A 13,848-nucleotide genomic window follows, 5' to 3' on the forward strand; every position below is an offset into this window, starting at 1 on the left:
CTCTAATAGGTGCCCATCATCACATTCCTAGGTGGTCTCTGAGACAACGGCTAAAGGCGACAGCTTTCCAGTCAGAAACCCTTCATTGCGAGCGGTGGTTCTTTTCTACATTCACAATGAAAGCTGGAGAAGAGATTCCAGCCAGGGGATTTACAACTTCCCATAATCATTCTGGCCTGCCAATCCAGTGCCACTCTTATGTATAAAGACTAGGGGTGGACAGATCGGTTAATTTCACTTGTGTGGTGAGGCCCCGGGTCCTGCAGTTTCCTTAGATAATAAACACATGGACACAAATGTTTAGGTCAGGCAGAGGCAAACTCTGGCCCTCGAGATGTTTTGAGACTACAATTCCCATCGCCCCTGACCATTGGTCCTGTTACCTAGGGATGATGGGAATTGTAGTTCCAAAACATCTCGAGGGCCAGAGTTCACCTATGCCTGGTTTAGGTTAATGGGATAAAACAGGCCACAACTTTATTGGTTACAGATGTGAACAGTTTGGCTTAGGCCAGGCACCCCCAAACTTCAGCCCTCCAGATGTTTTGGACTACAATTCCCATCTTCCCTGACCACTGGTCCTGTTAGCTAGGGATCATGGGAGTTGTAGGCCAAAACATCTGGAGGGCTGCAGTTTGGGGATGCCTGGCTTAGGCATTGGGTGAAACCGGACTATATCCTGACTCCTGCTCGTTTGCAGGGAGTCTCATCAGGGTAAACAACCGGTAGGGGGAGTCCTATGGGTCCCTGATGGGGTTGTGGCATGGCCCTAGCCTAGCCCATGTCCAGGCTTCGGACAGGATCCACGCCCCCAGATCCCTTTAACGGGATACCCTTAATGTGGAGGGGCAGACGGAAGCAACAACCTCCCCTCCCATAAACAAGGCTTACCCAATGCCTAACCTCCACTCAAGTCCCCAAAGTTTGCCGCCAACACCCTCACACCTGCACCCAATCTCTAATGCCCTTAACAATATCGACCAGCGAAATATCATTTCTGACGCCATCATTGCGAAACAAGGCCTCCTAGGCCACCCCCCCTCCCCGGACAGCTGGATTCGCCAGCCCGGGGACATAATGCGTCCAGGAGTCCCTATGACGTGGGCGGCATCCCTCCACCCACAGCCAAGTTACTGGGTGGTCCCAGATGCCCTTTCGCAACACCGCCCTCCTGGGAAGGGAAGCAGACTTCTCTCAGTTTTGTGTTTCCCCATTCTTAAATCCAGTTCTGCCCATTTCGGCAGCAGTGTGCAGATTCCGCCCCCCCCCCCAAGCCTTCATGAAAATTCGGCAGCATGTTATTGAGAATTTCTCTCGACAAACACATTTCCGCATGCCGTTTGCACCAATAGATTCATTTTCGTTCCCGACACTTTAGCATAATATAAGCATTTATTTTATTTCATTTTGAAACATTGCTTGTTCTCACAAAATGCGGCTAAGTGCAAATCCCGAAGGGTAGCTGCGTTTCAGTTGACGTACTGTTTCGCCTTTGAATGTGAACTGGATCAAATTTCTCTCCTTCCCCCACTCTCCCACCCACGCATTGTAAAGTCTCTGTCCTTGCTGACTTCCTCAGTGACGGCGCTTTATGAAAGGCTGTGCATGAGATGTGAAGCTACTTTTGCCAGTAGGTGGCAGTAGCAGGGCCCTTTTTGGCCTTGCTGTCTCATTGAGCCAAAGAAGAAGACTTCATCACTCTGGGCAACTTGGCGCATGGGGAGAGACCATGTCGTTCTTTCCACGAGGCCATTGGCCTGCAGCCAACCACTCAGTCTCCACCTTGTTGTCCTCTAGCAAGCCTTCCTTCAAGATATCTGTCTGGCCCAAGTGCTTGTCAAATAAAATTAAAATAAGATGCTGAAGAGGTAACATTTTCTTCCAAAGTGCTGAAGAAGTGGGTGTCTTCAGTGGTGCAAGTAGATGAAATGTTAATTTCAATGAATTTCCCCAACAGCTGTGTGCATGGCCCCCTTTCCTGATAAAAACCATGCAGTTTCTTTGGGTTGAGCCATGGGACAAAAGCAGTGGCCGAGCTTTAATTGGAATCCTGTTCTTCTTTCTCCTACATTGCTGGAAGCAAAGTAAGGAAATAGGAAGAACAGTAAAGAAGAAGCCAATCAGCAATGTGGTTCCTGGTGCAAGATAATTTACAGGACACTGGCGCCCAGAATTTCATGTGCCTGTTGGAACGTCTTTTCACAACACCCCCCCCCTCCCGCAATTAACTGACGGAATTCAGGTCACTGGGGTGACTAGTAGTACAAAAGGGCTTTCGAAGAGGGACGAGATAATCTAATCCAGCAAAATGTTAACAAAGAAGCAGTTTCTGTGAAACAGATACTCTTGGCAGATTGGGAAATGTGTACATAGAATGGATACCTCAAGGACAGCCTCTTTCCATATGAACCTACCCGGACGCTGAGATCATAATCTGAGGCCCTTCTGCGTGTGCCCCCTCCTCGAGAGGTCCGGAGGGTGGCAACACAAGAAAAGGGCCTTTTCTGTAGTGGCTCCCCATCTGTGCAATGCTCTCCCCAGGGATGTTCACCTGGCTCCTTCATTATACACCTTTAGGCGCCAGGCAAAAACGTTCCTTTTTAACCAGGCCTTGGGTTGATTTGATTGGCATCCTATGCCCTTTTAAAATGTGTGTGTTATTGGGTTGTTGTTTTTATTTTGATTATATATATTGTGATTTTATATTCTGATTTTGTTCTGCGAACCGCCCTGAGACCTCCGGGTATAGGGTGGAATATAAATTCAATAAATAAAAAAATAATAATGCAATTGAGGCGTGCATGTCCATTCGCAATGAAATCCAGATGGCATTGCACATCCCTAACCACTGTGCATGCCTTATAAAATCTAACTTTCAGTTGACCATGGAAGACAGGTCTCTCTGGCTACTAGCCATTATGAAGAGATGTCCGGTCTTGATTTTCAGGGAATGTTTAGCTTTGATTACCAAACTCTAGGAACTTAAAATAAAGGATGCCTCTCACCATCACGCTCTGGTTAAGGATCTTTCTGGAGCAAATGGCTAGCCACTTCTGGAAGGGAGAAACCACTTGGATATAGCAGGGGTAGCCAACACTGTGCCCTCCAGAAGCTGTTGGACTCCAGCTTCCACCAGCCTCAGACAGCATAACCAATGGTCAGGGATGATGGGAGTTGCAACCCAACAGAATCTGGAAGGCGCAACGTTGTCTACCGCGGGCTAGCGGGCCAGATTTATCCCTCCGAGATAAATGCTGGTCCTCTCCTTCTCAGGGTGTGCTAACTCCCAAGTGGCGCAGCTGTGCCCTTGCCCCTGCGATGACTTACCTCTTCTGGCTCCTCTTCTCGCTGCCGATTTGGTTTGGTGTAGTCAATGGGGCCATCCCATTCATCTTGGCGGGACGTGTGGCTGGACTGGGGTGAGGTCATGGTGCTGCTTGTGGCACTGGTGCTGTTTTGGCGTTGGGATATATCTGGGGATTTGATGCTGGGGCTACTGCTGCAGCTGCTGCTGCTGGGGAAGGCGCTGTCCCGTTTCCGGTGCTTGTTCATGCTTAAATCCAGAGTCCCGTTTTCATCCACTTCAATGTCCATCGACTGAAAGGAAGGAAACAACAGCCTTGACTTCGCTTTCGCAATCCCCTTCAGTACCCTGTGGTCACGGCACCCTAAAGCGGTGTGCCTCGCTCATCTGTCTGGCTATGCCACAGTGGACACTGCTTGGGTTCTGATTTGTGGATGGCCACTGAATCAGATGCAGATATGGTCCTTTTTGACTGCTATGGCTACTTCAGTGAAACCCACGCAATTGCCTGCAGGAGAGTTCAAGGCTGGAAGCGATCTCGTAACTCAACAGGGGCTGAGTGGAAGCACCGCTTGTATGAATAGGTTCCTCCTGGTGGGGCATATACTGTACCTGAGATAGCTATGATTTGCACAATCACAATACTTCCTTTGTAAATGCAAATCACAAAAGATAAATGCATAAGCCCAACATGGCCATGCCAGTTCAAAGGATGCTTCCATGTGAATTTGGTACAAGGGGTGTGTTATTCCAGGGAATATTTTTCTAGTGAAAATCTGAACAGGTTAACTCCTGATTTGGTTTTCTACAAGCATGTATTTTATTTTGTATTGGCATGATGCTGACAAAGCAAGTCTTATCTACCTATAATTTCTGGGTCCAAAGGACATAACCGATTTTGGCATTTAAAGTTGAGCAAGCCATAGAAATATTTTGATCCCTCCAACTTCCTGCCACCTCACTTCAGTGTCATTTATAAAGGTCACAGCGGCATACAAATTAAAGTTGACTGGAAGCTTTTTGAGCCATATGGATTTGGAAGAACCTGCAAGCTGAAACTTAAATGGGAAGTGCAGTTGGCACAACTTCTGACATATGAAGGATTGCCTCGGCCTCACCCAGTCCAGCAGTTACTCGGGTCTTGCTAAAGACCAAGTGTACAGTCATACCTTGGAAGTCGAACAGAATCTGTTCCAGAAGTCCATTCAACTTCCAAAACATTTGGAAACCAAAGCGTGGCTTCTGATTGGCTGCAGGAAGCTCCTGCAGCCAATCGGAAGCCGCGGAACACCCGTTTGGCTTCCAAAAGAACACTTGAAAACCGGAACACTCACTTCCGGGTTTTGATTGTTCAGGAGCTGATTTGTTCGGGAGCCAAGGCATTTGAGATCCAAGGTATGACTGTATTTCAAAATGCTGATTTTGATCCATAAAGGTCTTCCTCTGTACAAACCTCACATGTACCAAAATTACAACTTGAGACGAAATGTCAAGTGCCCCTCATCCCCTGGAAGTTAGTTAGGTGGTTATATGGGACAGGGCTATAGCTGGTCATGGCTACCCAGCTATTGGAAACAATCCAAGATCATTCTTCACCCCGAAATCTCTGCTTTAACACCCCTCCCTTCAATTACTCATATCTCTGGTTTGGATGCGGGTGGTGCTGTGGTCTAAACCACTGAGCCTAGGGCTTGCCAATCAGAAGGTTGGCGGTTCGAATCCACGCAATGGGATCAACATAGCTGCCAAGTACCCCGTTTTCTCCGGGAAAACCCCGATTTTACTTACCTTTTCCCGGTGGTCCCCCGTATCACTTCGTCTCCCGTTTTTCTCCGTTATTTTCTCCTGCCGGTGGCCATTTTTCCAAAGCCGGTGTCGCTTTGCCCTTCTATGGGCACCAAAAATGGCCACCGCCGGCTTCAAAAGTCGCATCTACGCATGTCCAGAAGTGCATAGACGCGACTTCGGGTGTTGGCGGCGGCCATTTTTGGTGCCCATAGATGGGCGGAGCAACACCGGAAGTTGCGTCAACACACTTCCTGACATGCGTACAAGTGACTTTCGAAGCCGGCGGCGGCCATTTTTGGTGCCCATAGAAGGGCAAAGCGACACCGGAAGTTACGTTGACGCAACTTCCGGTGTCACACGGCTGCCGGTCCCGGATTCTGCAGTCCGGGACTTGGAAGGTAAGCACATCAAAGTACAAGTAGATAAATAGGTACCGCTCCGGCGGGAAGGTAAATGGTTTTGCCAGAAGCAGCTTAGTCATGCTAGCCACATGACCCAGAAAAACTGTTTGCGGACAAACATCGGCTCCCTTGGCCAGTAAAGCGGGATGAGCACAACCCCAGAGTCATTCGTGACTGGACTTAACTGTCAGGGGTCCTTTACCTTTTTACCTGGTTTGGAAGCCCATTTCACGCTCACCTTGCTGGGGAGATCTTGCTGCTTGGTGCTGAGATTCTCAGGCATTTCCCAGCAGCGAGTGGAGAGGTTCAAAATGGCAGTGGCAGCCATATGCGCAGCTTCCGCATCGTGGGAATAGTCGAAGCCTGTGGATGAAGACGAAGTGCTCTTCACGTAACTGCTGGAGGGACTGTGGCCGGGGGAAGAGGCCTTTGGAAAAGGTTTGGCTGCAAAAAGGGAGTAACACAGGGGGGGTGATGTATGAAGGTTGGCAAAGGACCAGGTGCAAAAATAAAATAAAAAATCAATCCCATGCAGTAGGGTTCCGGAGCCAGAAGCCTCATTTCCAGGGCCGTCTTTACCCAGGGGTGCAAGGGGTGTGGGGCACCCGGGCGCTGAATTCTGGGGGGATGCCGGGCGCCCGCCGCTGGGAGTAGCAAAGGCGAAAACTGCAAAGGCAGCCCTTGGGTGGCAGTGCAAGAGAATGCAATGTCGCTGCCACGGAGTCTCAACAAGACAAACCCCACCGGGTTCCCGGCCCCCTTAGAAGTTTGGCCTTCCCCTCAAAGGGGAAACTCGGGAGCAGGAAGGCGTTTCTGGACCGGGGGGGGGGTTGCTGCTGGGCAGATCTTTGCACCCCGGCGGTGCATATACTAAATATGGCTCTGCTCATTTCAGATTTCATTTAGGGGTGTGGGTGGGGAAAGGATTTAGCAAGTTTCAGCAGCACAACCTTGAATACATTCTGTGCAGAATTTAAAGTAAGAGCGGAGAATTTCAGGAGCAATAACTCCAGCCGTGTTACCAGTACAGAGCTTGCAAAAATATATTTATATATATATATATTTAAAGCAAACAAAAGGAATTGTCGCTTTGGAACAAATACCTAGCACACAGGTGTGGAAAAAGTGGCTGTGGGATGTTTTCTCTCCCTTCGTGATAATAGGACTCATGGTCATTGAATGAAATCAATTAGCAGTAGATTTAGGACAGGAAAAATAATGTGCTTCTTTGCACCACGCGTAATTAGTTGATAGAATTTGCTGCCACCAGATGCGCTGATGACCACTGGCTTCGCTTAAAAGGAGATTAGATAGATTCACAGAGGATGTTTCCCCCCTCCCCCAAACAGTGTTAGCCACAAGGGCTATCAGAAACCCGGCTTAGGTTGCTGAATGCAGCGGGCCTGGGCTATTCACATCCTGCTTTTGGGCTCCCCCAAAGCATCTAATTGGTCACTAGAAATGTGACTAGTTAGACCTTTTGATCTGGTCCAGGAAGGTGCTTCCTCTTTTCTTAACCAATGGCATTGCTGTATAAAATGATGAGAAAAGAAGCTGGGCTATCGGGCAGAGCAAGAAATATATGAGCAGGTCCTCTTAAGGTGAAAGGTTTAGCCGCTAACTGAGTGTGCCATCAAGTTCCCAGAACACTTGCAATCTTCTCCATTAAAACTGTATTGCTGCATGCCTCTGAGGAATTCAAAGGGGTGGGGAAGAGGAAAGCGTTGCCTCTTTGTCCTTTTTCTTTTCCTCGCCCACCGGAGCGCATTTAGCAGGATGAAAATGTGCACACTTCACACCAGTATTTGCCTTGTGGGAACAAAATGCCCCCCTTGCCCTCAGAAAAGCATAGAGCTTTCCCTCTCCCACAACGGAACAATTGCTCAAAGATGCACATGAGCCTCTCTCTCTCTCTCTCCATATAACCAGCATCCTGCTATGAACAGAACCCAGGGGGAGGCTGTGCAGAGTGAGCAATGGATTGCGTCCAACCATATCCTGCTCAGAGTAGACTCATTTAAGTTGGCCGTTCATTTCACTGGGCCCATTCCAAGAAGGTTCAGAAAAGGGCGACCGAAATCATCAAGGGGGGGGGTCAACTGCCCTGTAAGGAAAGGCTGCAGCATTTGGGGGGCTTTTTAGCTTAGTGAGAGGGCAAGTAAGAGCTGACTTGATAGGAGTTTATAAAATTATGCAAGGCATGGAAAAAGTGGCTAGATAATTTTCTCTCTCCCTCCCAGTTGTAACACGTGGGCATCTAAGGAAGCTGAATGCAGGAAAAATCAGAATAGGTATAAGACAGTATTTCTTCACAAAGTTCATAGTTAAATTACTGTATTGGCCCAAATATAAGCAACACTCCCCACCCCCCAATTCTGACAGTGAAAAGTTAAATTTGCGCCCTTACAAACATTGGCTATTACGATAAGCTACGGGTGCAGCTTATATTTGGGCCAATATGGTATGAGAATTCACGCCCACAGGAGGCAGTGATGGTTACCAACTTGGGTGGCTTTAAATGAGGATTAGCTAAATTCTTGGAGGATACGGCTATGATGGCTATGCTCTGTAGAGGCAATATGTGTCTGAATACCACTTGCTAGAAGCTGCAAGAGGTTGGGGCTGCCATATGTCTACCAGATTTTTCCGGACATTACTGAGATTTCAAAGGCAGAATTCACATTGTGGGGGAATTTCCAAAAGGTGGTGCTTTGTCCTGGATCTTAGGCGTTTTGGTAAAAAACAAAACAAAAAAACAGCTCAACAGTTTGGGGATTTGTCTAGAAAAAGCTCAACAACCTTTAGATATTCCTTAAAAAACTCAACAACTTTTGAGGTGTCCTGGTTTCTACTTTTTGAGATATGGGGAGAACGCTCTTGTGTTCAGGTTCAGCTTTTGGGGGGCTCCCCATGAGTATGGGATGTTGGCCTGATCCAGTAGGTTCTTCTTAAGTTTTAAGAACATAAGAACATTTGGATATAACCCTATGTACTTGGTTTTCAAAGGCTAGTATCACCAGGATCAGGGATAAAGTCTGTACTTACAAACATCTGTTTGAAACCCAGTGGTTGGCTATACGTTGACGTGGAATAGAGAAACTGGGCAGGGAAGGGTTAAAGAGCCCCCCATCTCCCATCTCTACACTGAACACCACCCTTTGCCTGAGCTGCTTTTTCAAGGCAAAAAAGGACCGTTGGGTTATATCACACATGTTTGCAGGTAACAGTTAATTTGTCCCTTGAAAATAACTAAAACACAGATTTGCACAATGAAATGGATCGACAGAAGGTTCAGGATAGACAACAGGCTTCTGCAAAAAAAGTCATTAGTTTATGAAATCTATTGCCACAGGATGTGGTGACAGCTGATAGCTCAGCTGTGGAATTAGACTAATGTATGGACTATGAGTGACTACTAGCCACGACAGCAAAATGGAACCCCCTGGTTCAGTGGCAGCCTGGGGTAAACCATGGGGATTTGTAGTTGCTTTGCAAAAACAGGAAGCTGGACCAGATAGACTTTTGGTCAGATCCAGCACCGGGTAATACTTATGCACCACCAACAAGAAACAACAAAACACCCTCCAGGACATTCCAAAGCAGTGTCTGTGACCAGCCCCAACTTACATTTAAAGGCTTTAGGTGAGGTTTCGCTAGTCTGAATCTTTGGGGCAAGCATGCGTTTGCCAAAAACCTGAGCATCAAAACTTGCATAATCGAAGGTGACCTTGGAGTACTTCTCCAGCTCCTTGGCCAAGTTGGCCCTTGGCGTGGCAGGAACCATATTGGGCCTGTAGCTCCCGTACTGAGGCACCTCCAGTTGCTTCACAAAGCACATCGGCCTGAGGAGGACGAGAAAGTAAGAGACTGAGACTCGCGTAAAACATTTCCATTCCGGGTGAAATTTTGCGGGGAGACTTGAAAGACAAAAGATGAGCTCTAGGTTTTGTTTGTGAGAAGGAAAGCAGCGGGTACTTTGAACACAGAGAGTGTAGAATATGACATCTATTGTGGGGAGGGGAAACCATGTGGTGAGATTTAGAGATGGAAGAAATGCTATAAACAAGGGTGCGAGCTTTTTTTTTTTGCAAGAGGATTATAATATATTTTTTTTAGAAAATGATTGTAACTACCATGTCTGGTCAAGGGCTTCCCCTTGCACAACAGGAATTCATTCTTCCCCCATGCTTGCGTACCACATGCTATCCCTAAATTTGTTCCAGAGGGTTGGGGGATCCATAGGTGCCAAGTTCCAGATTGAAAAATCTGGGATCAGCAGCGCCGTGGCACCGAAAGTCGCTTCTATGCACTTCCGGACATGCGTAGAAGCAACTTCCGATGCTGCTGTGCCCATTTCCAAAATGTCCACAGCACCAGAAGCACCAGAAGTCGCTTCTACACATGTCCGGAAGTGCGTAGAAGCAACTTCTGGCACTGCGGAAATTTTGGAAATGGGCACAGCGGCATCGGAAGTTGCTTCTACGCATGTCTGGAAGTGCATAGAAGGGACTTCCGGTGCCGGCGCAGCACCGGAAGAACATGGCCGCCGGCAGGAGCTCCGTAATCCGGGGGAATACGGGGTATTTTGCCATTCGGGACAACTGCGGGAAACAGTAAGAAAATATGGGGGTTTCCTAGGGAAAACAGCTATGGCAGCTATGGGGGGATCCCATAGAACAAATTTAAGGGATGCATTGGGAGTAAAGAAAGGGGAGAATATTCTGTTGTGCAAGAAGAAATCTGATGGGAGAGACTTGGTGCTATGCTGGATTCCACGATGGAAGAGGTTTGGTGTGTGTGTGTGTGTGTGTGTGTGTGTGTGTGTGTGTGTGATATAACCGTTTCTAGTCTGGCTAGCACAATCTGTAGTCAGCTGATGAAGGGGTAGCGTGAGCAAGCATGTTAAACTCTCTGATCGTTAAATCAGGGACAAGTTCTGCTCCTGAAAGCTACACAGTCTAAGAAACAAAAGGGCTTGGGGATGTGTTAACATATAACAGAAATTGAAATATTGGATTGTGGCTTTCTGCCTCCACCCTCATAATGTCAATATGATAGCTGTAATTCTCTGTCAGTGTAATCAGTACGGACGCAGTATGGCTGCACTGTGAAAAACCCTTTGGCCTGTTGTCTCAGCACTAATTGATGCTACAGAAGCCATTTGTTGTCCTCCCATGCCCTGCCTAGAAACATCAATTACATTTTTATTTTTTTTACTGTTTGCAGAGACATTTGACAGTAAGAAAAGCATCAGCAGGAACGAGATATGCTGGCACTTGCATAAGTGGTGACTTGCTGTTCTTTCAGAGATATTATATTATTGGTGGCGGTTGGGGGGGGAGGGAGGGAAGAAGAGCAGGTGGTTTGGAATCTGTTTCTCAGGTCTCCATTTACCTGAGTATCCGATCAGAATTTGAGCTGTTCTTTGATGGGTCACCAGTTGGGGGCTGCTGCTTCTCGTGAGATTTGGCTAGTTTTTCAGCAGCTGCGATGGGGCACCCGGATAAGCTGTAGGAAGGAAGGAAAGAAGGAAGGAACAGAAAAATGGCATGAGAGGGGAAGGGAGGAGAGTAATAATAGAAATAAGAGAAATTCTGCACTCTACGGCAAACCCTTCAACATTTCTCTGGTGAAAATATGGATGTCCCATTTAATAATAATAATAATAATAATAATAATAATAATAATAATAATAATAATTGCCCCAACATATAGAAAAACATAATAAAACATTAAACATTAAAAACTTCCCTATACAGGGCTGCTTTTAGATGTCTTCTAAAGGTTCTACAGTCGTACCTTGGAAGTCGAACGCCTTGTGACTCGAATGTTTTGGCTTCCAAATGCTGCAAACCCGGAAGTGAGCCTTCTTTGGAACCCGAACGTCTGACATGGGTTACAACATGGGCCAATTGGAACCTGCGGAACCCATGTAGGACGTTCTGGTCCCACAGGTTCCGATTGGCTGCAGGAACTTCCTGCTACCTATCGGAAGCCGTGCCTTGGTTTCTGAACGTTTTGGAAGTCGAACAGACTTCCGGAACGGATTCTGTTCGACTTTCGAGGTATGACTGTATAGTTACTTATCTCCTTTGCATGGGCGTTGCATAACTGCATACCCTCCAACATTTCTCTGATGAAAATAGGGATGTCCTAAGGAAAAGCGGGACATTCCAGGGTCAAATCAGAAAGTGGGACAGCTTCTATAAATCCGGGACTGTCGCTGGAAAATAGGGACACTTGGAGGGTCTGCTACGGCAGGCTTCCCTAACCTGGTACTGTCCCAGTGTTAGACTGCAATTCTCACCATCTCTGCCCATTAGGCATGCTGGGCTGGGCTAATTGGTGTTGTAGCCCAAAAAGATCTGGAGGCGACCAAGTTGAGGAAGGCTGCTCTAGAGTGTTCAAGGTACTTCACATGCATTGCCGTGCTGTAATCCATGCAAGAACTGGGTATAATGGGTCAGTAAGTATTACAGTGGTACCTCTGGATGCGAACAGGATCCATTCCGGAGCCCCGTACGCATCCAGAGCAGTACGCAACCTGAAGCACCGAATCTGCGCATGCTCGCTGTGCAATTTGGCGCTTCTGCGCATGACGTCATTCGGTGCGTCTGCGCATGCACTAATCGCCGAACCCGGAAGTAACCCGTTCTGGCACTTCCGGGTTCGGCGCGTTCGTAACCCATGAAGTACGCAACCTGCAGCGAACGTAACCAGAGGTATGACTGTATTCTCATATTGGAAATGGAAGATGCCTAAAGCCATCTAGTGACTGCATGACAGGGCTGAGATTAAAATCTAGTGGGAGCCCGCACAGTGAGTCTTGCTAGCAAAACTGGACTTTCCCCTCTCTACCAAACATACAAAAAAACTTTCTGATAGTAAAAGCTCCTCCACAGTGGAATGATCTCCCTCGGGAGGTTCTGGGCTCTCCTTCCTTGGAGGCTTTTAAGCAGAGGTTGGATGGCCATCTGTCATGGATGCTATAGCTGAGATTCCTGCATTGCAGGGGGTTGGACTAGATGGCCCTTGGGGTATCTTCCAACTCTATGATTCTACTTCCCCCATATAAGTTCTGGGGGTATCAAACGTGTCAGTAATTCGGCCGTCCCGGGAGCCAGTTGTCAGACTGGTCCCACAGGCCAAATATGCGATTGCTCTCACAAACGTGATGAACAACACACAAGTAAGTAAATAAGGCTTAACTGCTTTATTTACATATAAACAAACTGGGAGCTCTACATCATGGCTCCCTCTCTCTGGCATCACAGCCAGTAAAGAGAAAGAACAAAGGAACAACAGGCCCACGTAAACATCCTGTCTACGTCACTTCCACTCTGTGGGAATGAAAACACATACAGTCATATGATACACAATAACCCCATGACTGCAGACGGGGAATGAATCCTAACAAACTCCCCTGATTTATACCCTGTGCTGCAGTTCACCGTTGGAACTACCTGCAACTGGATTTGGCATTGGCCATACCATCTTGCACTTCTGATAAGTCATGGCTTCACAGCTCTTTGACTATCAGGAAATTGCACAGTTGGTTTTGTTAGTACACATGGCCATTTGGACGTGGTCCAGCTTCCTTCTCCAAGGAAAAAATGGTCTTTACCCATACAGCCTTTGGGCATGGTTCACTGTCTCTTGAGGACAAACTCTGTACCCTTCTCTGGACTCCGGGTTTTGAGACCTGTGTTGAGCTACTTACAACAGTGTAATCGAAACATCTGTGTTAGCAAACTCTTCAGGATACACATACCCTTGTGTGTCAAGCCACCTGCAAACAGCGCCATCTTTTAGCAACTGTGCTAGCAAACTCCTAACAAGAAGCACCCCTAGAACAGCACACAGAGGGAGGACAGGGAAAATTGCTCCATCTGGGAAGCAGAAATTCTTGCACCAATGACTTCATGGCCAAGTGGGGATTTGAACCCTGGGCTCTCAGGTTCTAGTCCATCACTCTAACCATTACACCACACCACACTGTCTTCCTAGAGTTCTTCTGCTCTGTGGCAGCTACATAAATCAAGTGGGTAACTAAATATGGCGAAAAGCAAAATGTCACATAGAGAGGGATCTGGAATACTTTCCTTGAAGCTTGAATTTGTTTTATTCTGGATTGTTTCATTTGATGTGTTCATGCTTTGAGGTTTTTTTTTTCTTTAAAATATAAAGCAGTATAGAAACGAAATTGAAAATAAAATAATGGCGGCAATTGTAATAGTGCGATGTTGAATTCCACCCTTTGTTTCCCCGAGCAATATGAAATGTAGGTAGCAGCTTTATGAACGCCATAGTCCAGGACCTAAGCTGAGCTGGCTACAAATCTTATTTTTGGGAAGC

General features: G+C 47.1%; 1 protein-coding gene across 1 annotated transcript in view; it reads right to left on the reverse strand.

Moving 5' to 3' along the window:
- MYT1 (myelin transcription factor 1) overlaps positions 1–13,848 on the reverse strand; it is an 86,923-nt gene that overhangs the window by 49,403 nt on the left and 23,672 nt on the right. Inside the window, exons 8-11 of the mRNA XM_088674733.1 lie at positions 10,888–11,001; positions 9,121–9,335; positions 5,732–5,937; positions 3,328–3,597 (exon numbers count right to left, since the gene is read on the reverse strand). Of these exons, the coding sequence (XP_088530859.1) occupies positions 3,328–3,597; positions 5,732–5,937; positions 9,121–9,335; positions 10,888–11,001 (805 nt within the window). The remainder of the gene's footprint in view (positions 1–3,327; positions 3,598–5,731; positions 5,938–9,120; positions 9,336–10,887; positions 11,002–13,848) is intronic.

The sequence above is a fragment of the Zootoca vivipara genome, chromosome 7 (genome assembly GCF_965207765.1).
Source record: "Zootoca vivipara chromosome 7, rZooViv2.hap1.1, whole genome shotgun sequence".
Lineage (NCBI taxonomy): Eukaryota > Metazoa > Chordata > Lepidosauria > Squamata > Lacertidae > Zootoca > Zootoca vivipara.